The sequence below is a fragment of the Drosophila montana genome, unplaced genomic scaffold (assembly GCF_035044405.1).
Source record: "Drosophila montana isolate Dmon_TW-CO22-7 unplaced genomic scaffold, ASM3504440v1 contig_2127_1, whole genome shotgun sequence".
NCBI lineage: Eukaryota > Metazoa > Arthropoda > Insecta > Diptera > Drosophilidae > Drosophila > Drosophila montana.
In genome coordinates, this window is record NW_026997035.1 from 1,826,432 (window position 1) to 1,847,813 (window position 21,382).

General features: G+C 38.9%; 1 protein-coding gene across 1 annotated transcript; it reads right to left on the reverse strand.

Moving 5' to 3' along the window:
- Window positions 1-1,096: 1,096 nt before the first annotated feature.
- Window positions 1,097-21,063, reverse strand: pyr (pyramus). The gene is made up of 5 exons (XM_064680546.1): window positions 20,638-21,063; window positions 9,002-9,050; window positions 6,265-6,397; window positions 3,664-3,779; window positions 1,097-3,178 (listed from the first exon to the last, which is right to left on the reverse strand). Coding segments are annotated over exons 1-5 (2,367 nt in total). The 5' UTR covers window positions 20,640-21,063; the 3' UTR covers window positions 1,097-1,111.
- Between the last annotated feature and the right edge of the window lie 319 nt (window positions 21,064-21,382).

The following is a 21,382-nucleotide window of genomic DNA, read 5'->3' on the forward strand; positions in this document are numbered from 1 at the left end:
GAGGTCATAGACAGAGATTTACACATTGTCACATTGTTTGAGATTCTTATCAATTGTTACACGATTTTCGTATTATGCCCATTTCAGATTTGGAATTCCGTGGAGTCGCTCCTCTCCAAAAGTGATATTTCCGGTTTGCCAGATGACCTTACGATCAGATGTGATCTCTGTTAACGTAAAGCACAAAATGAGTTAATGGCTGAGGGCATAAAAAAAATAACCACAAAGGCTTTCTTTGCATGTAACTCAGGACCGTGAATTTATAGCCTGGTTTTGATCCTTTGCAATTACCCTTTCCTTCATGTTCATTGAAAGCTTAAACAGGACATATTTTGTATGTAAGCTCAAGTCGATGGTTCCTAGTTGATAACCATAAACTGAAAAGCTTCTCGCTGCAGTTGGTATTAACGACTCGTAGCTCCAGCTAGGCGTATCTTTGCAAATCTTCAAATATCATAGCTCTAGCTGCTTTAGTCTGCTAGGATATGAGTTAGGTAGAGCTTTTTTGGATAGATATATAGTAGTGGACTTCCAACGACCAAAGGCATGAAAAGGAATAAAATTTCTTCTAGCTGAAAAATATTTTAAAATATTCAAATATCTTAGCCGTATTCTTGGCAGTCCTGGCGAGTCCTTTTTATGCGATAAAGTATGTTAATGATTAGGGAACGAATTTGAATACAAATATTTAATCCGTGTCCTTGCGTATCCTGTTCACTCTTGTTTTAGACGGCAAGCCATAATTGGGATGAGGGAATAAAATTCTAGATTGTAAGAAAAATATTACAAAAAATGTATAAAATATTTCAGCCATATCCTGAGAAGTGATGTCTAGTCCCCTTTTTGTCGACATGGCATGATTAGAATAAATCAACTTAGGTCCTACAAGCTGCTTAGAAAAATGTGCTAAAAAAAAAATAATAATCCAGCCGTATCCTTGGGTATCCTGGCATGTCCTGTGTCACACGACAAAGCATGATTAGAACTTTCAATAGGCCAAAGGGCATTCTTATTGTTCTGGCAGCAACTGAAAAGTTGTTGGTCCTTTGATGAGCAGCATATCCTCAAATATGGTAAATTTGTTTCGGGTAGCCCCAGCACAGGATTGTGCCTAGGCAATCCAAAGTTGTACTCTCCTTTGTTGCAAAAAGAAATGCACTCGCTCGAATCTAATGCCAACCCCAATCCCAGGCAACCGATTTGAAATGAATACGTCAGGTTTGTATTGTACTACATGTGTTTCATATTTATTTTGAATTCGTATCGTTTCATCGTCATTCGCAAGTTGCTCATTATAATTACTATTATGGTTATGATTGGGCTGCAGCGCCGCATTATTATCGTTGCGATTATTGTTAACAACATTAATATTTGCATTATAGTTATTAATATTAGGTTGTTGCTGCTGCTGCTGCTGTTGTTGCTGTTGTTGCTGCAATTCTAGTCCGAAATAGTTGCTGTCTGCTTTCTGGCTGTCATTGCTGTTGTTGTTGCTGTTGTTGTTGTTGCTATGGCTATCGTCGCTTATATTATGCTCAACAATATGATTGCGATTGGGCGCAACAACAACAACAGTTGCTGTTGCAGCCGCAGCGGCAACAGTTGCTACAGCTGCGCTGTCGTCGCTGTCGCTGCTGCTGCTGCTGCTGCTGCTGCTATCAATTCGATCGTTTATCAATTGCTTAAGATTATTGTCAATGTTGTCATTGAAATTGAAATTGAATTGAACAACGCCCCCATTCAGGTTGCCCCCCTGGCTATGGCTATGGCTATGGCTACTGCTATGGCTATGGCTATGGCTAATGCTATGGCTATGGCTATGGCTATGGCTATTTGGACTATCGAACTTAGTGCTAGTGTCTAAACTACTAGAATCAGTCGTGCTACTTTTAGTATTCATATTATAATGCTCGTTACTGTACAAGTAGTTGTAGTTTTTTGGCAAGGCAGGTATTGCATTATTAACATTAGGGCTATTACTATTTAAATTTAGTTCTACATTTAGTTTATGTTTTAGCATTAAGTTTAAGTTACTATTAACATAGGCTTTTGAGTATTCATTTTGTTGCTGCTGCGCACCCTCAGACTGCTGCTGCTGCTGCACCTGTTGCTGCTGCTGCTGCTGCTGCTGCTGCAGTTGTTGCAGTTGCAGTTGCTGCTGCGACGGTGTCTCGACCAGCTGCATATCCATGCCAGCAGCACCGCTCGTTGCTGCCGTTGCCGCTGCTGCCGCTGCCTCACGTTTTCGGCGTCCGCGCTTGCGTTGACTCGCCGCCAGCATGGCAAACAAATTGAAGGCCGAGGGCGCCAGCGAAGCGGTTGCTGTCAGCGCCGTCGACGCCGCTGTGGCTGTGTAGGAGGACGAGGAGGAGGACGATGCTGTTGGCAGCTGCTGCTCGGCGGAATGTTGCTCCCGTTGCTGCTGCTGCTGCTGCTGCTGCTCTTCCAGTTGCTGGCGGCGTCGCTGCAGGCGCCGGCGTCGACGACGCTCCAGCAGCGTTGCATTGTTGTGATGATGACGCACCACCAGGTTCTTGGGCTGCGGCTTCAGCATGGCGCCGGCGGCTTTGGCATGTTGCTTCCGATGCTGTTGCCGCTGCCGGCGGCGATGTTGCACGCGTCGCTGATGTTGCTGATTGCGCTTGATGATCTGCTGTTCGCGCAGCGCATCCTCCAACGCATTGTTGTTGGCTTGCTTGTGAGACTTAAGGCTATTGTTGTTGTTGTTGTTTTTGTTGCTGTTGTTGCTATTGTTGTTGTGGTTAGAAGAACTATCGCTATTAATACTTGTTTTTGTTGTTGTTGCTGTTGTTGCTGTTGCTGGCTGCGGGCGACGCTGCGGCTTGCCACGTGCGCGTTTTGTCACTGCCACTGGGCTCAACGTTGTTGTTGTTGTCGTTGTAGTTGTAGTTGTTGTCGTGCTGCTAGTTGTTGTCGTTCCCTTTGTTGTTGTCGTCGCCTTGCTTTTCCAATTGGCCAGATTGCTGTGGAAATGTTCGGCCTTCTCGCGATAGAATAGGAAGCAGGTATGTCGATGCAATTTATTCATATCCCTTGGACCAATCGGGCGAAAGTTGCGCTTGATTCCTACACGCAGCACCGGATTGTAGGCATTTGTATACTGATAATAGCCATGATCCATTGACTCTCTGAAGTGGCAATCGTTTGTGACGTTTCTCTACAGGAAATCAAGTAAAGGGGAAGAGAAAGCAGAGGTTAAAGTTAAAGCTTAGGCAAATGATAGAAGAGAAGAGAAGACTAAATTATAAAAGTTTAAATATACAGTTCCCCAAATCTTGTGTCCATTTTATCAACATTTTCTATTTATATTCTACTATATTCTTAGTATTTTTCAACGGATATGTTGATTGATATTATTCTTTTTGATCATAATTACATACAAATTTTTCAAGAAATTTCTTAAGAATTTTATCTGACCCATTAAATATATCGATACTTTATCAATTATCTCAGAGGAGTGAAAAAACACAAAGTTAATTAATCTTTCTAAAGATTAAATTTCTTTTATAGAGTGACTTGCAGTTCTTGTTTTTCTATGTTATCAGAAATACTGCTCGTTTAACAATGATATCTAAGATATTGATAAACTCTTTATTCATCAAATAAAGAAATAAAAAATATAAACAAAAGCACATTTCTTACCTTTCCAACAAGTTTGCCTTGGGCAAAGCACAAATAGTAGTCCACATCCTTGGCATAGATGGTGATTTTGAAATCCTCGCTGAGTACATCGCCAACACTGTCCATTGTGAAGGATTCTGTAATGGGCATTATCGGAAGAAACAAATCAATTTTAATTAATTATAAGCAAACAAAAGTTTTTCTGTTAGTTAAGTAAATATTTAATGCTAGTTGAGCTGCGGCTATATATATGGCATGCAAGTGTGAGGCGAGGGGTGCCACACACTTCAGCGCCCAGATAACCCAATTAATTGAAAGGTTTTCGATAAAGTTATGAAAGGTTTGATTAGCAGACAGGGGGCAGCGGCAAAGTTAACGATACGAAACAAGAATCAAACATTTAATGAAATTAAGTGCGCGTAGATTTTATAGCGGCTCTTCGTCTGAGCCCAATTGAGACCGGGTAGGGTTCAGTTAGCTTGGCTCTCTCTCGGTGCTATCATCAGCAACCAGTCAATTACCGACCGACCGACCGACTGACTGACTTCTTATCAAGCTGCGCCAATCATGCATGGAGCCTAACAGCATTTGTGGGCTCTGCCCGAAGCACAGTCGTTGAACTTCTCCACTTGGCCATCTTTTCTTTGGGCAGTTGCTTAACCCTGAAAACCTCCAAGCTCCAAGCTGGTAGCATCTTGCGTGCGTTCTTCACGTGCTCGTTGCATGGAGAAGACCTTCGATATGGCAACGCCTCGCATCGAAGCAAATCGATCAAATCAGCTAAGTCTGGCAAGTCTTGCGGAGCTTAAGCCCAAGTATTCCCTTCGAACGAACCAAATGCAGCAACAACAACAACAACGAACAACAACAACAACTGCCATGAGATAAGATAAAATACCAAACTGACAAAGTTAAATTTATGAAGAAACTGGCGCCTCCGCCCACACCCCCAACTCAGCCAATCCCCCACCCCCACCCCAGCTCTGTCACTCTGCTCTATCGAATTTCACGTGTGGACAATTTGTTGGTTTGATTTATGCGCTCTGAACTTTGCACTGGTCAAGTGGTTCGCCGATTCGCTGCCTGCCGCCGGCCAGTGTGACCTTAGGCGTATCAGTGACGCAATGTCCAGAAATATTTGGTATTCGCTGTGAGCGATAGGAATGTTATCGATATATGAAACTTGTCTACGATTTATCTAAACCTTTTCCATAAATACTGTTCTATTAGAATATATCTGTCTGTGTTTCCTATATTATTTATAATAAACTGTATCTGTATCTGTATCTCTATCTGTATCTGTATCTGTATCTGTATCTGTATCTGTATCTGTATCTGTATCTGTATCTGTATCTGTATCTGTATCTGTATCTGTATCTGTATCTGTATCTGTATCTGTATCTGTATCTGTATCTGTATCTGTATCTGTATCTGTATCTGTATCTGTATCTGTATCTGTATCTGTATCTGTATCTGTATCTGTATCTGTATCTGTATCTGTATCTGTATCTGTATCTGTATCTGTATCTGTATCTGTATCTGTATCTGTATCTGTATCTGTATCTGTATCTGTATCTGTATCTGTATCTGTATCTGTCTATCTGTATCTGTATCTGTATCTGTATCTGTATCTGTATCTGTATCTGTATCTGTATCTGTATCTGTATCTGTATCTGTATCTGTATCTGTATCTGTATCTGTATCTGTATCTGTATCTGTATCTGTATCTGTATCTGTATCTGTATCTGTATCTGTATCTGTATCTGTATCTGTATCTGTATCTGTATCTGTATCTGTATCTGTATCTGTATCTGTATCTGTATCTGTATCTGTATCTGTATCTGTATCTGTATCTGTATCTGTATCTGTATCTGTGTCTGTGTCTGTATCTGTATCTGTATCTGTATCTGTATCTGTATCTGTATCTTTATCTGTATATGTATATGATTCTGTATCTCTAAATGTATCTGTATGTATATGTGTATCTGTATCTGTATCTGTATCTTTATCTGCATCTGTAACATATACATACATAATAATACTCCCTACATATTTTTTTTCAATCTGTTAAATCTATTGAGTGGGCTTTGTTCCCCGTTAGCTTCTCACGCTTATTGCTTGTGACTGCTGTCGCTATCGCGTAGAGATCAACCCATTTCTGGATACGTTGCGGTGCTCCTGAACTTCACCCACTGAGTGTCGATCGGGCGGCAAATGCCAAGCGTCGGACGAGGAGTGGGGAGAAGGGGGGTGTGTGTGTGTGTGCAGAGAATCGCATGAATTCAAATAAATTGAAAGAAGAAGGCTAATATGAAACCGCAAACGTGGCGCCCATGGCGGGGCACATCAACATCAATCAAATATTAAATTACCAATAATTTAATTAAGCCCACAATATGCACAGACAGCACCAGAGTTCAAAATAAATGCCAATTCAATTTAAATGCCATTTGACCAGCTCTCGAGGCAGGCGCGCGCGCGCTTTCGAACAATGAAAATTGATGGGCAACAACAGCGCCGAAACAAACCATAAATAATAGATATATATATCAGATATATATATATATATATAGAGAGAGAGAGAGAATGAGAATGAGAGATATCAGGTATAGCTGTACTTACGTGCTAGTGATATATCCTCGGCTGTTACCCGGCCGTGCGCATTGATATGCAGCGCCCGATTGTTGTGGGTCTTGAGTGTTAAAATGTATTCCGTTTTCTTTGCACATGTTGTTGATACAAGAGCAAGCATTACCTGAAAAATGAAGTAGAATTGAAGGAGTTGAGTAAAGAGTATACAAAATATGGCATATTAAATATATACTGTACAACAAAATAAGCGCAAACTGTACAACCTGCAGCCAGCCGCCTGGCCTAATCCTGCCCATAAATTTTCATTAATACGCTCAGCATTTTATTATGAGACCTGAGAGACCCGAGCCTGGCCCTGGCCCTGGGCCACTGTGCACACATGTGACACAAAATGCCGCCAGGTTTTGCTTTTTATGGTCAAAGTTGAGCATCCATGTGAATCGCCCCACACCGCTGCTCAACACTGGCCATTAAAGCGGCTGTGTTAAGGCAGCCTACGGCAAATTGCTTTTAGAATCATGGAACATCAGCTAATCCTGCACTTTGTAGCCGCAACTCTGCTGAGGGTCGGTCGCAGCTGCAGCCGCACAAATTGATTACTAATTGAGCATATTGATAAAGCACTTAGCCAAATATGAACAGGCCAATCACATTCTTTTTCATTTACTTTAAAAGTAAGATTTCCCACATAATTTTGTCAAGTTTGTGTTGTCAACAGCTTACAAATACCTTAGATATTGGTCAACATCTGAAGATAAGCCTACAGAGGAAATTGAATAGCTTATCGTGCAACCATTTGTACAAACAATAAAACCAAAGCATCAATCAAATCGCGGCCAGGCAAGCTGCCCTGTACTCTATTGCCCCGAACAGCAACTAGCCAAATCTTTAGCTGATGTTGTTAACTCTGTTAAACACCACGTGTCTGGGCCGTGTCTGTCTATCAGTGGCACGTTTTTTGTTAGCCAACTTTGCATAAATACCTTTGCTGTGTGGGGGAGTGCTGCGAAAATTGTTGATATCGCAAATTGATATAGAACCCAAAATATGCGCAGTCAGCAAAACAAGGCGAACAGCAAAACATATGAGTATACATAATTGATAATTTGATATCTATATCGCTCTGGTTGGGGGGGATTAAAGGGCTTGCCACACGGCACTACAGCCACAGTTGCAAGTACTGGCAGTTATTTTGGTCGTATATCTAAAAATATGTGTATCTATAAGTCGATGGCTTAAGCGCATAAATGATAGGTAACCAATAGATAAAAATGTGCAAATGCACAAGCCAAAACAAATTGACCTAAGTCTGAAGACGCCCCTGGCTACCACACCCCCCTCCCGAGCCCCTTGCTCCACTGGCAAATGTCACTTGCCACTTGGCGAGACTTGATGAAATTTTTGAACTTTTATTTCTTTCAGCTGATTGTCAGACATTTCATCATTCTTCAAGTTGACACAAAATCAAACAATGTCAGTTTGTTTCTCTTAACACCCCACTCGCCACACACTGCACCCCTCGCAGTGGGGTACAGAGGGGGGGCACCTTCTGTTTGTACTACTCATAAAAAATTGTTCGTTTTCAGTTTTTGAGTTTTTAGTTTTCAGTTTCAGCTTTTTGATGGGCTGCTTAAATGACGTGCGACCTTTTTCACAGTTCAATGACGCTTTAACGCGCGTGTGTGTGTGTGTGCGAGTGTGTGTAATAATAATAATTATTATTATTTTTTTATTTTTATTACTATGTTGCCCGACTCAAGTGGCCATGCAACAGAGCCCGGACCAGACCCTGAGCTAGTGGCCCAAGCAGATCCGCAGACGTAGCCACTCCAATGTACACACAACGCACTCAGATATCAGACACCCCACATGTCCCCAGCCCCCGCTGCTCCCCCCATGCCTCAACTCCTTCCACACACTCCGCACACTTCACTTGTGATTACACACTCGATCTTGTTATAATAATCAAACGGAAAGAAATACTACACATATTGATATATAAATATGGGTTTTTTTATGATAATTATTATTTGGAGTGCTGAAAACGAAGACAACAACAACGAAAATTGTCACAACAAATTTGATGAAAATATAAATTGACAATAGATCTCAGCAGAAATATAACAGCCTGTTAACAGACTGTAAATAGACTGTTAAGCGGCTTTCGTTTGTTATTGTTTTTCTTCTAATTTAATATACCTATTCATAACAGTGAGGTCCATTAGAAATGCAAAAGTTATTTACACCCAAACGTATCGTAAATCAACCTATGCAATCTGATCTTTAATAAAATAATATGAACACGCCCATTATCAAGTGGAATCTGTGATATGCCAAGTCATCTTCAGGTACTTGCCATTTAATTAAAGTGCAAGCACAAAGATAAATCGAATTGAAACAAAGGCATGACTCTTAGTTACCCTGTTAAATCTGATTGAAGTTAATTATCTTAACTAAGTAATTAGTTAATTTAATTTAAGTGTTAAATCGACACTTTTTAGCTAACTTTTGTTACATTATAACTTACGCACGTTAGATAACTGTCACACTTAGATGGTAATTGATTTTATTCCTGTAGTATTACTGTATAACCAACTGTTATATTGTTTTATTTATCAGTTATAAAACTCTTTGGCTAACTTTTGTTATACCATATCTAACGTACGCAAGCCACCATTATAATTATATGACAGTTGATTTCATTCATGTGGTATAACTGTACATCAACTGTTATATTGCTATATCTGTTAGATTAACTTCTACTTACCATCAGTATAAAAATAATCCTGACATTGAGCAGCATGAACTGTAGTAACCTGCAATATAGGAAAACACAATATGAATATCATTTGGAGAGGGTGAGAGACTTACGATATCTACTATAAATAAAGTGTTGTACGCAAAAAAAGTATAAAAAAATTAGCATAACTCATACAGATTATTAATGATTATTTTTTTATTTTATTGATTTGTTTTTGTATTTTTTTTTAAATTATTTATTTTTTGTTGTTGTTTTGAGTACAACTTCCGTCTCGGGGCTGGGATTGGGAAGCTGAAAACAACAATTAAGTCATTTCATTTCATTGCCTGATCGTGAGCTCTTTAAACAAAAGCGTCAATATTATTGAAAGCTAAAAAGATGAACTGCTACCTTTGAGTAGTATTCAGATATGTAGTATTCATGAGTGGTATTCATGAGTATAAGCATTGCTTTGGCTCAATGTCAATGGTTATGGAAAAAGCCAAGAAAACGTTTTTTTGCTCTGCCTCTTGCTATTTTTTGTTTTTGTCGTGCCAATCGATTGGATCACTTACATATATATACTATATATAGATGTATACCATACTTATATTTTTAGTGCATATATATTTTGTTTCAGGCGACGCTGACTAATCCCTTTTGGCAGCGGCAGCGGCAGCGACTGAGGCAGCAACTGAGGCAGCGGCATAGGCAAAAGGTCATTGATTTCAGCTTAGAGAGCTGCCCCGAGCCAAAGAAGGGTAGTTTCTTTCGGACGAAGGTCTCTTGTTCTCAGTTTCTTGGGCTCGTTCTTATTCATGTTCTTTTTTACATTTGCTGCCGCTTTTGAAAAGTGAAAATCGCGCACAAGCCACAATGGCAACAAAGGCGACTCGAAAGTGCACAAGAAATCAATACAAGAAGGGACCATCGAAAAACCTGAGTGAGCCACAGCCCAAACCAAGTCCCGGCCAGCAGAGGCCAGTGCCATGTGCAAATTACTGGGCCCAATTTCCGAAGCGTTTTTGCGCTCACAGTAGGCAGTCCCCAAATAAAAAACTTATATATATATATATACTATAGTGTATATATGGCGAATGAATCGAGCAGAAGTTGAATCAAATGCCTTTTGGCTTTTTACGCGTGACTCTTGTGCGATTTTTATCATCATTTTTCAATTTCACAGCAGACAATAAAAAAGTTCAATTCAAAATAAAACCAAACAAATGGCCACGAATCGCCAGAGAATTTCAAATGTTTTCGCAATTCATTGATGGGGCGGCTGATCTGGTTCCGAGTCTCGTTTCGCTTAGCCAAGCAATTAAATGAAGCTCTGTTTGTGCGTCTTTTTTTCTTGTATTTTTTGTTAGCTTGAATTATGTTTAGCTTGCATTCGGCATAATTTCGATACAGGCAACTCAAACTTCAATGAACGGCAAGTCCAGTAAAACTTTTAATGTTTTTTCTTTGATTAAGCAAAGCAACAAGCTGCGCTGCTCTGGCAATCAGTTTCAAATGTCTCTTAAATCTTTAGGCATCAGCTTTCAGATTTTAGTTTAATTCTTGACCAAATGTCAAGAAATATAAACTTATCAACTGAAGTGCCTGAGCTTTCAGTCCAGCCAAAGCTCATTAAAGCTCAGTATTTTTAGGGGATTAAGGCTTAGGCATCTGCTGCAGTCTTTATTCCCTCAAGTTCGTAATGTCATAAAGCTTGTTGGAGCTTTTTAATTAAACTGTCTAGCCAGTTAAGAGAAGTTAAAGAAGAATAATCCAAAAAGTTGCATAAGGTTAATTTTGATTTCACGCTTTGCAGCGTAAAGCTCTATCCAACGCTTTAGGCCTTATGAAACTTTTAAGTTGTAAGCTCTAATTGTTATCATGGCTCGATTTCTATTTATACAGACATCAAGCTGTTCCATCTCATATTTAGCTCACAGTTTACCTTATCAACCCTAGCGCCGCAATTCTTGGCGAATTGAAACCGAAATGGAAACCCAGAGGCCAGTTTCTAATACACAAAAGCTCAGTTAATGCCGGCATGTGACCCGTAGCTAAACCACAATTTTCTTGATGTTGTTGTTGTTGTTGTGTTCTACGCGTATTCTATTCATCTTCATTGTTGACTGTCTCTATGCCACATTTCTCATGTATGTAATTTGATATTGGCTCTTTCTATGGCATGTCTGTGCTTTACTTTTGTTTCCCTTTACAATGCGGCTCATAATTACCTTTTTGGTATGCAGACAGAAGCACAGAGCCGGCTAAACGGGCCGGGGGCAGACGCCCAAATGAACTTGAGTAAAGTTTTTTTTTTATTTTTTTTCGTACGTTTCGTCTTCGGAGCCTTTGGCTAACGTCTGCGACTCCTCTTGCGTCTGATTGTGTCTGACGCAATAGACGACAACCATGTGCTCTGCATATTGAACAGTTTTTACTTCTGTTTGTATTTTCCTAGTGTACTCTTTTTTTTTTGGGAGGAGCATTTTGAATAGTACTCACATATTTCAGCTATTTTATAAGTTTTTACTGCAATTGTGGAATTTCGTTTTGGGCCAGAGACGTGCCTGAACGTTGGCCAGGACCACCCGACTAGATAAACACAGCACAGTTGTCGACTAGAGCAGCTGGGAGTTACGACTTGAGCTGAGCTTTTACACGTACGTGTCACACGCACACGCCGAAGCTTTGCAGCCGAGCATGGACAGGAAGCGGCGCTCGAAAGCTCACCAATACAGACGCAACGCATTCGAAAGGCGATTCGAGATTGGAATCAGTTTGTCTGGCCACGCACTGAGTTTAGCTTATTTTGCTTTTGGTGTCTTTCAGCCTTGCGGACATACTTGAGCTGTCTACGTCACAGGCAATCTAATCGCAGAAACGCTCTCTGCTAGCCGTAATTAGTTCGCATTTATAGGGAATGCAAATCAAAATGACAGCACAAAATAACAAGCTGCAAATCAAAAGCCACACAAAAAATACAAAGTTTGATCGACTTGCCAGATTAAAAGGCTAAACGCAACTTGTCAACTCTGGCCACTCAATGCAAATCAGATTTAAATACTCTAAGCATTTTATTTTTTTTTTTTTTTTGTAACGGGTTTCATGCTGTTTACTTTTCAGTGTGATTTGCTCTTTGGCCAAACACGTGTCACACGTTTTCCGACTGAATGCGAACTTGTTGAGTCCGCACGATAATCGACGAGCCACTCAAAGCCCAGTGCTTGGCGGCTATTTAGGCATGCGAGGAATGCGCGGGTGATTAGATTAACGCGCCTGAGCTTGGGGCACCTAAGTGGCGGGTCAAGATTCGCGATAAGCGTGGCCGATAAAGCTTAACTATATTTTGGCAAGGACTAAGCGAAATCCTTTAACTGCTTTTGAGTGCCTACCTGATTGCCGACACGTGTGTCGCACTCTTTCTTACTCTCGCTCTCGCTTTCGCTCTCTTTCTCTGTGTGTTCAGCTGTCTCATCAATCATGTAATCGCTTAATAACAATTACAGGCAGCAGCGGCAGCGGCTACCCCCTGCCACGTGTTTTGCGGCCAAGTGTGAAAGTTCCTGCTGTCAATTGTGCGTATAACGATGACGACTATGGTCACCCTAATGCACTGATACACCCTGCTGTAGCCAAGCCCCCTACCACCCTCCTCTCCACATACATTTGCCATGCTGCACTTAATGCAATTTTCGTTTACTTTTGTTTTAGGGGTTGCTACGTAACTTCACGTTATTTAATACTCTTGCATCATCCACCTTGCGCTTTTTTTTTTGGTTTTATTTTTTTTAAATTTTTTTGTTGTCCTCAGCCAACCCCCAGACCCTGCCCCTGTGCCGGCTGCAATTGCAACTCTTGCCTTGTTGTTGCTGCTGTTGCTGTGCTAGGGGCGTGCGCTTTAATGAAGTTCCAAAACGGGGAAACATTTCTCGGGGTTTACTGACTTTGACAGTTGCCAGTTTGTGGATTTGTATTGTTCTTTGCGCTGGGACAAGGCGTGTGCGGTGTATAAAAATATTTATATCATTTTTATGAGTCTGACTATTAAAAACAAGTAAAACGAGGAAATTATGACAAAATAGTGCTACAAAAAATAGAAATAAAAAACAAATAAAAATGAATTAACTCATCTGATAACTTGATTTTACAAGTACACGCACATTATCCTACAAAAATATAATAGAAAATGCAGCTAAAAATGCAGTTAATTCTTAAGTTAATTCAAAAATAACAACTTTATTTTGCCCACTGAGTACCCCTTTAAAACTTAGCATACTTTTTGCATGCTCCGTAAAACTCACTCAGATTGAACTCAGATTCAACGAGTTTGCCCGATTATAGAAATGTGTACATAGTATAAAACCCATGATACTTGAACTTGTGGCAGCAGCCAAGCAACGCCCCAAATATGAAACAGCATTTCGAGTTAGCTGTGGAACAATAGCAGCAACAGCAAACAGCAAAAATAAGAGTCGAGTCAGAAGTTCAGTGTACTCCGGCGATAGGCTGCGAGTATCTGCGCGTAAGTATCTATGTATCTGTATCTATGTATCTACATACGCGAGTCGCGCAAATAATTTGAAATGCACGCGCGCTCTGTTTATATCCAGGCTGTCAGATGCAGACTGAAGCTGAAGATTCGAGTTGGGAGATGGAAGATGGGAGTCGGAAGATGGGAGATGGAAGATGGGTCTAAGCCGGTGTCGTGCCGGTACACAAATCTGAGCTCATTAGCGGTGCCCCTGCTGGAATGTAGCTCGGTCTGTTGCTGCATAATTCTCAAATAGGCGTGAAAATAACACGGCGACAATTGCTCTGCGAGCGAGAGCGTGAAGGGGGGAGGGTAGAAGGTAAATGGCTTGTAGGGCTTGTATCTAATGCGATTTTCGTACGGCTACGGGGTGTGGGACAGCTGCTGGGCTGATAAGCCGCTTTTACTGTCGCACATTTTATATATTTTCCTTTTTGTGTATTTTTTTTTGTACAGAATGGGGTGCGGGGCCTGCAACTGGGCTGATAAGCCCAAACAGCCAGAGGCTACTTAAGTGGCAGCGTCCAAAACCAAATACATTTTGTTGTGCTAGGCAAGCGGCAACTTTCCCAAAGTGTCAATATTGGCCAGACAGAGTCGAAAGGCGTGCTGGGGGTGGGTGGGGGAGCATAACCAAGACGCCGACGAAGACAAGTCCAAGGTAAACACATAGCGAGTGCATTGAATGAGCCACAAGCCCACAAGCTGTCGATTGAATATCGAACACCCAGTTAACCCAGCAGGAACTCATGTGCTGCCAAACAGCTGATGATGCAGGCGTAACTGTTGTTATGCAAACAATTGCCTTTTTCTATTGTAGAAAATGATAAAATTTAATTTAAATTTATGCTAAAATGCCGATTGGGCCTTAAGACAATTAAGCTAAAGATTAATCAAAGTGTTTTTTGTTTGGCTTAAGTGCATGCACCAAAGAATAGCCGCTAGCTGGCTGCAGCTTGGTAACTTTCTAATTTTCACCCAAAAATTTTAACACTAATTTTGTAAGCGTTGATTTTGCAATGCGACGACGTCTGCGCTTGATCTGCTGATCGGTGTGTGTGTGCACGTGTGTGTGTATTAAGTGGGTGTGTTTGTTGTTTTACACAAGAGAAGAGACAACAAGACGACAACAACAACACGCTGCACATTGTAGGTCAGGTGCAACGCCGATCAACGCTTGGCCCTATGCAGCTCTCGAGAGGGGGGGCTGTATGAGGGGGGCGGGGGATTGCTTTTGTAACCCTCGACTTGGTAATTTGTAATGCAAATATTTGCATAAATTGAACAATTTTACAACCACGTATTCGACTTTGGCATGATTTATCTGCCACAGCAAATGCCGCTGCTGCTGCCGCTGCCTCCGCCTCTGCCCAGCTCTCGCTCTGACACGTGCTGACTGTCCGTCTGTCTGTCTCACTCGCACAGCTTAAATATTTTCAATTGTTTTATAAGCAGCCGCATCAAAGAAAGCGACCACCCACAGCTTGGTTAGTGAAAAACAAAAAAGAAAAAGCAAAAAAAACAAAACGTAGTAAATTTCAAGACCCAGTCAGGCAATAAGTTTTCCATAGTGTAACCGACATAGAGACATACCTAGCGCTATATATGTTATATATGTATATATATGTATATATGTGTGTGTCTAAAGTCTCAGTTGCCAGTCGCCAAAATAAACAACAAGCACTTGAGGGCCGTGACTTTATTTCTTACACAAAATAAAATGTTAATAATAATACATTTTTTCGCTCGAGCGTATTTTGGCGCTTTTGTTATTATTATTTTATTTATACTTATTGTTGGTATAGATGTATGCGAGCTTGTAGTAAGTGAGTATAGTATATGGCGTATATTTTGAACGTGTTGTCGATAAGATAAAAAACAGCACCTAACTAGACCCACAGAACTCACCCAACCACCCCCCCTATCCATACTAGGTATAAACCCATTTTCTAGTTGTAGTTCTTGGGGTTTTCGCAAAGACGTAGAAAACAGTTTTCATTTTGTTTTCCCTTTTTTCTCGTGCATCTTGTGCATCCACATAGGGTTTGACTTTTAGCTGAATGGAGAAGCATTTTAAAACAGCTTAAAATAAGTTGTGTTAAGCTTAAGCAAAATTTGATATGCTGTCTGAGTTTTTGGTAGCAAACCCAACTGAAAAGATCTCATTCCCAGTGAGCAGTTGTTGGGGTGTTATGTGTGTGTGTGAAATGTTTGTCAACATTTAAGCGATATAAATAAATGTTAAATTAATGGCGCATTTATAAACATTAGAGACGAACAACAGCAACAACAACAACTGCCAAGTCATGTGCGCGCTTTGGGCGCGTTTTAAAACGCGCGCGCAATGGCCCAAGCGTTTATTTATAAAATGCTGAGCCAAGAGCCGCCCAACTGACTCACAGCCTGCAGCTCGCGTCATGCACACATATATATGCACACACACATACATGTATGTGTATGTATGTATATATATGCATATATATGCTATATGCTCCATATATGAAGCATCAGCGATCATCATGAAACGTGACTTTTTAGCTCGCTCTCGGACTGCGTCACGGCCTCAACTGAAACCCTGCTCACTGCTCGCCCACCTACCTCTACCTTGCACCCCCCCTCCCCCTCCCGGTCCCATCACCGCCCCCTTTGCGCCCACGCCGCTGCCCACTGACTACTAGCTGTAACACGCGCCTTTTTTTCTACTATCGCTGCAACATACATATATCAGAATATATATCTATATATATATAAACTATGGCGACAAACCGTCAGGTTTTCTCTCGCAAATCATGCCTCAAACAAGCCCCCGCCCCCTCGCCAAAAGCCGCTCTCAAATTTTGCAGCTTTCTGCCACCCGCGCGTAACCTAATTATAAAACTTGAAGTGACATTTTTTGCTTCTTTTTTATTGTTTTCGCTTGTTTTTTTTCCATTTTTTTATTATATTTTCAAGCAGCGCCGCCAACAATTTTTTTCCTCGGTTTTTTTGCTTATTAAAGCCGCCCTCCATACATTCAAGTGAGTTGTGTGTTTTTTTCTTTTGTAATTTAAGTGGATCGCTGGATCGTGGAAAGTTGGCGACAGGTAGTTGCTTGGCATTTGCCTGGGGCGCTTAAAGTACGTTTGAACCCGTCAAATGATTGATGCACGCGACACGTTTAGCAATTTAACTGAAATTGTGGCAAACGTCGCACTAAAGAACAGGGTATACAGCGGTCGCTCAACGGGTAATTGAACTGAAGCTAAAGAGTACCTGTCCTAGAGAGATCTCAAAGGGGTCCGTAAATTATTAGAGTTACGATTACGTTACGTTAACTATAAGTTACGTTTCTTTTTGATTTAATGCTTAGTTTACGTTGTACCAACCAACTAGGTAGCATCTAATTTAAGAGATGCTAAGCTTAAGTAGAGCTGGTTATTTGAGCAGAGTTTGAATTAAGAATAGATTAGCTATAGTTATGCTTGGACAGCAGCTTAACATTTGATCAAGCAAATTTCATATTTAATATAAATATTAATAAGAAAATAGTTTAATATTTTGTATCGAGTATCGAGATACATTTTTACGACATATTTTCTATGAATTTTAACTTTTTAATTTGTTTTTTTATACTTCATATTTATATATATATTTTTTTATATTTGCTTTTAAATTTAATACTGAGAATCTTCACAGCTTAGTTTTTTTATTTTTTTTTTAATTTCTTTTTTTTTATTTTATGCTAAATATATTTATTCTTATATTTCTTTTACATAAATACATAAATTTATAAATTTATTTTATATGCTTACATTTTTAGGATGTTTTTAATTTTACTTAGGAAAATATTTTTTTTATATTATTTTTAATTTTTATTTACATTCTTGAAGCGCTCGAACTATGCCAATATAAATTGTTATTTTTTTAAAGCTGCAGCAGAATTTTTAAACAATTCAATTTATTTCTTTTCTGTGGAACAATAATTTTTAAGCTATTTAGTTTTATATTGTTGACATTTTTTAATGTTTTTTTTTTTGTGGCTCTGTTTACTCGAGCCTTTTATGTTTAAGGCCCCCTGCACTTCAAATAATTATCGCATTAGCATTCGTCATTGGCATTATGAGATGTAATGCGATGCAGTTGTTGTTGTTGCAGTTGCAGTTGCAGCAGTTGCAGTTGCAGTTGTTGTTGTTGTTGTTTTTGTTGTTTAACAAACCCTCGACTTGATTGTTAATGCGTAAAACCCAAACACTAAATGCCGCACCCTTAAAGCTTTTAGCTAATCGGCACATCATTAACTGACAAATTGACTAACTGTCAAATTGACAAACTGACTAACTGACAAGGTGACTATTTGGCTAACTGGCCAGTCATGAACGTGCAGCCAGCTCTTGGCACAGGTCTACAAAGTAGGCAGCAGCAACCCATTCTAAAGCTCTAACATAGCTCTATAGTAACATTTACTATAACTAAGATTACTTTTGATTATGTCTAGGCTGTGTACGTGTGTGTGTGTGTGTTTATTGATTGCATTAATCAAAGCTGCACAAATATGTGCCAAGTCATAAAAGTATTTACGCTGTTTCTGTTGCCTTTCTGCTTGTGATTTGCCAAATGCGTATCTATCGGATCATAAATTTCAATAAACCCCAAAGTCAAGCTGTTAAGAATCCCATGTGACTGAACCAGCCAAAAGATGAAGAGACTTGAGGTAGAACCAGTTGAAGGTATTTTCCAGTAACTGAACTTGGAACTACTTGAAATATAATTATGCTTTTAACGAAATATGAGGAATTATTTGTGAATAAGATCTGATTTTTATTTCGTATTGTTTTAAGACTTCTTTAATAAAATTTTCTTAACAGCTTATTAATCTTTTTAGACTTGCTCAAAAAGATTATCAATGATACTCGAGAAACTTGCAGATGATATTTTGAGACTTGTGTACTATATGTGAACCATTTTATACATAGATTCATATTTATTGTACTTTTAATACAATTAGGAAATAAATGCGTGATAATTCTGCGCGTGTCTAGATATGTACTATTAATATCTATATAATAATATCTAAAAGAAAATTGTCTTTCAAAATCTTAGCACACACTTTGTATAATTAAAGCAAATATTTGCGCAATCGCACAACTATAAAACACTCAGTTTTTGTTTCTGTCCAATTCTCACAGATCTTTCACTTTCGAGAATTTGCCACCGCAGTTCAGCGTTGATCCACATTAGATTAAAGTGCTATAAAAAGCGAGGCTTATCAAACAAACCTTAAAAGAAACTGAAACATTTTCGGGAACTGTCTCGCGTTTTACAACAGTTTTTTTTATGCCCCATTTTTATCTGTGTGCTTTTCCGTTTAATTAATAAAAAGATATAAACAAAAGCAAGTCGAAATCTTAAATCAAATATTGTCTATTTTTATGCTTATCATGATACACGCCCACATATATATATAATAGGGCGTGACAGTATTTGACTTAGGAAATTTGTTGCATGCGTCGCCTGCTTTTAGTTTGCGGTGGGGGAGAAGGGTGGTGGGCGGAGGGGCGGCGTGTGGCATTGGCATTTATGATGAAATTCTTGCAAAGTCGTGCATGTCTTAAAGCTGATTAATTGACGCGTTTTCGTAGCGTTTTTTGTCGCCAGCGGCTGGCGGCGGTGGCTGCTGCCGCTGCAATTGATTTATGGCTCAGGTAAATGTCCTGAGATCAGGACATGCCACAAGCACGAAACACGAAGCTGACGACCCTTTGCAGCAAAAAGTTTTTTATTTTACATTTTATTTTGAAAAAAGGGGTTGTGCACACACACACACACACACAGTCGGAGTGAGTGTGAGAGGGAGAGCTGGCATTTATCCTGGCATTTTGCATGTGTTGGTGCCATAACAAGTTATGAATCGCAATTATTGCCACGTTTCGTTTCGTTTCGTTCACGTTTTCACAATTCTCGTTTGAAACATATAATTGTGCTTTTTATGTATGTTTGAAAATTGTTTTTTAAGTGAAATTACTTGCCGCCTGATAAATGTGCGTGCGTGTGTGTGTGTGTGTGTGTGTGTGTATGAGAAAGGAATATACTATTTACTTATACAATATAGCCAAAGGGACTCCACACACACAGGTCATGGTGCTTTTTTCTTTCCAAATGCTTTTGTATTGAGTTTTGCGAAATGTGTTTTTGTGTTTTGAGTTTTAGGTTCTGACTATGGGAATGGCGTGTTTTTTCTCAGTGCTTTTCTACATGTGGCCTGCCGCTGTGCTAAGATTGTATTTATTTATAAAATCTTTATAAAAATAATTGCTAATACTTGTTAATTTAAACGCAAGTTTTTGAGATTCAGAAAGAATAATGAAATATTGTTGAGCTGTTAAGATCTACCCCATTCCTAATTTTCACTTCTTTCTTTGTGCAAAAGTTGATTCCAGCTTTTAACGAAACACAAGAAAAGGCCAGCAAAATGTGAACTTAATGTGCATTCACATTAAATAAATCAAATAAATAAATAAATCCGCCTTTCAATCTTTCATATATCAATTCAGCATCATTATTTTATTAATATATATTAAATTAATTATTAATATTTATTAATTTTCTCCTTTAACCTTTCATAAAAATATTAAACATTAATTTTTTATTAATATATATTATCAATATATATTTAATTCCTAGATAAATAAATTCAACATTATTTAAAATTTATATTCTTTGGCAACACTTCCTCAACTTACAAAGAATTCCATAAAAAATTATGTTAACATTTTCTTCAAAAAACCTTTTATGTAGGCTCGAATTTTAGTTGATTTTTTTTATTGCACACGAATTTCTTTGTATTCGTCAATTCCTCAAAATCATGGCACAATTATTAAATTATATCATAAATACGCGCAGCACACTTTAGTTTTTTTATAAATCTTTTCAAGGGAATTATTTGTGAGCCACATTCAAATGCTTTGAGGAAATATTTTGAAGTACATGGCAGAACTATTTATACACTACGTTCCAGTTATCAGTTCGTAATTAGAAGCTAATATATGACTTAATTCAGTTTAAGTGCGATCGTAATCGTTGTTGGTATTGTGCAATTATTGGAAGTGCGTTGCTTGGTTAGCTGTAAAGAGGAGTGGGGGGGATCGGTACTTACATTGTATATTTCTGGCCGCATTGTAGCCCCCAAATTTAAGGGTATAAATTATAATCCAACATGGGTTTGTGCGTGATGCCGTCTGGAAACGTACATTTGAGTTGAGGTGACGAAAAGTTGCGACGTATCAAAAATCCAAACGGAAATCAAAAGTTATACATGTGTATATATATGTTATATTTAATATATATATATCTGTATGTATGGGTGTGTGTGTGTGTGTATATGTTTAATTATTTTGCATGCAAATCGTGCCGCGTTAACAAAAAAAATTACACAGCGAAAAAAATGCAACAAAAGCCGAGTTACAATTTGTATTTTGTTTTGTTTTGTTTTGGTTTTTTTTTCTTCACTTTTTACAGCAATTTTTATGTTATGTACAATAATTTGTTGTTGCTGTTGTAGTTGTGGCTTTTGATATGTGTATTAATTAATCAAATCATGCGTGTATTTGTTGTTGCATTAAATATATGTATATATTTATGTGTGTGTGTATTGCACTTTTATTTGTCGGCGATTGTGGCGACAATTTATAATTTTATTCGATTTTTATTTTGCACAAAAAATGTTGTATTATTTATTTGTTGTATTTATTTAATTTTATTACTTTTGGCACTTGGGCATAATTTGTATTTTAAAGAACTGGTTGCGTTTAGTATATATATTTATATATAATTCTAGTCGATTTTTAAAACAAAATCAGTTATTGAACGAAATTTGTAAATGCGATTTATTCTCATGCACA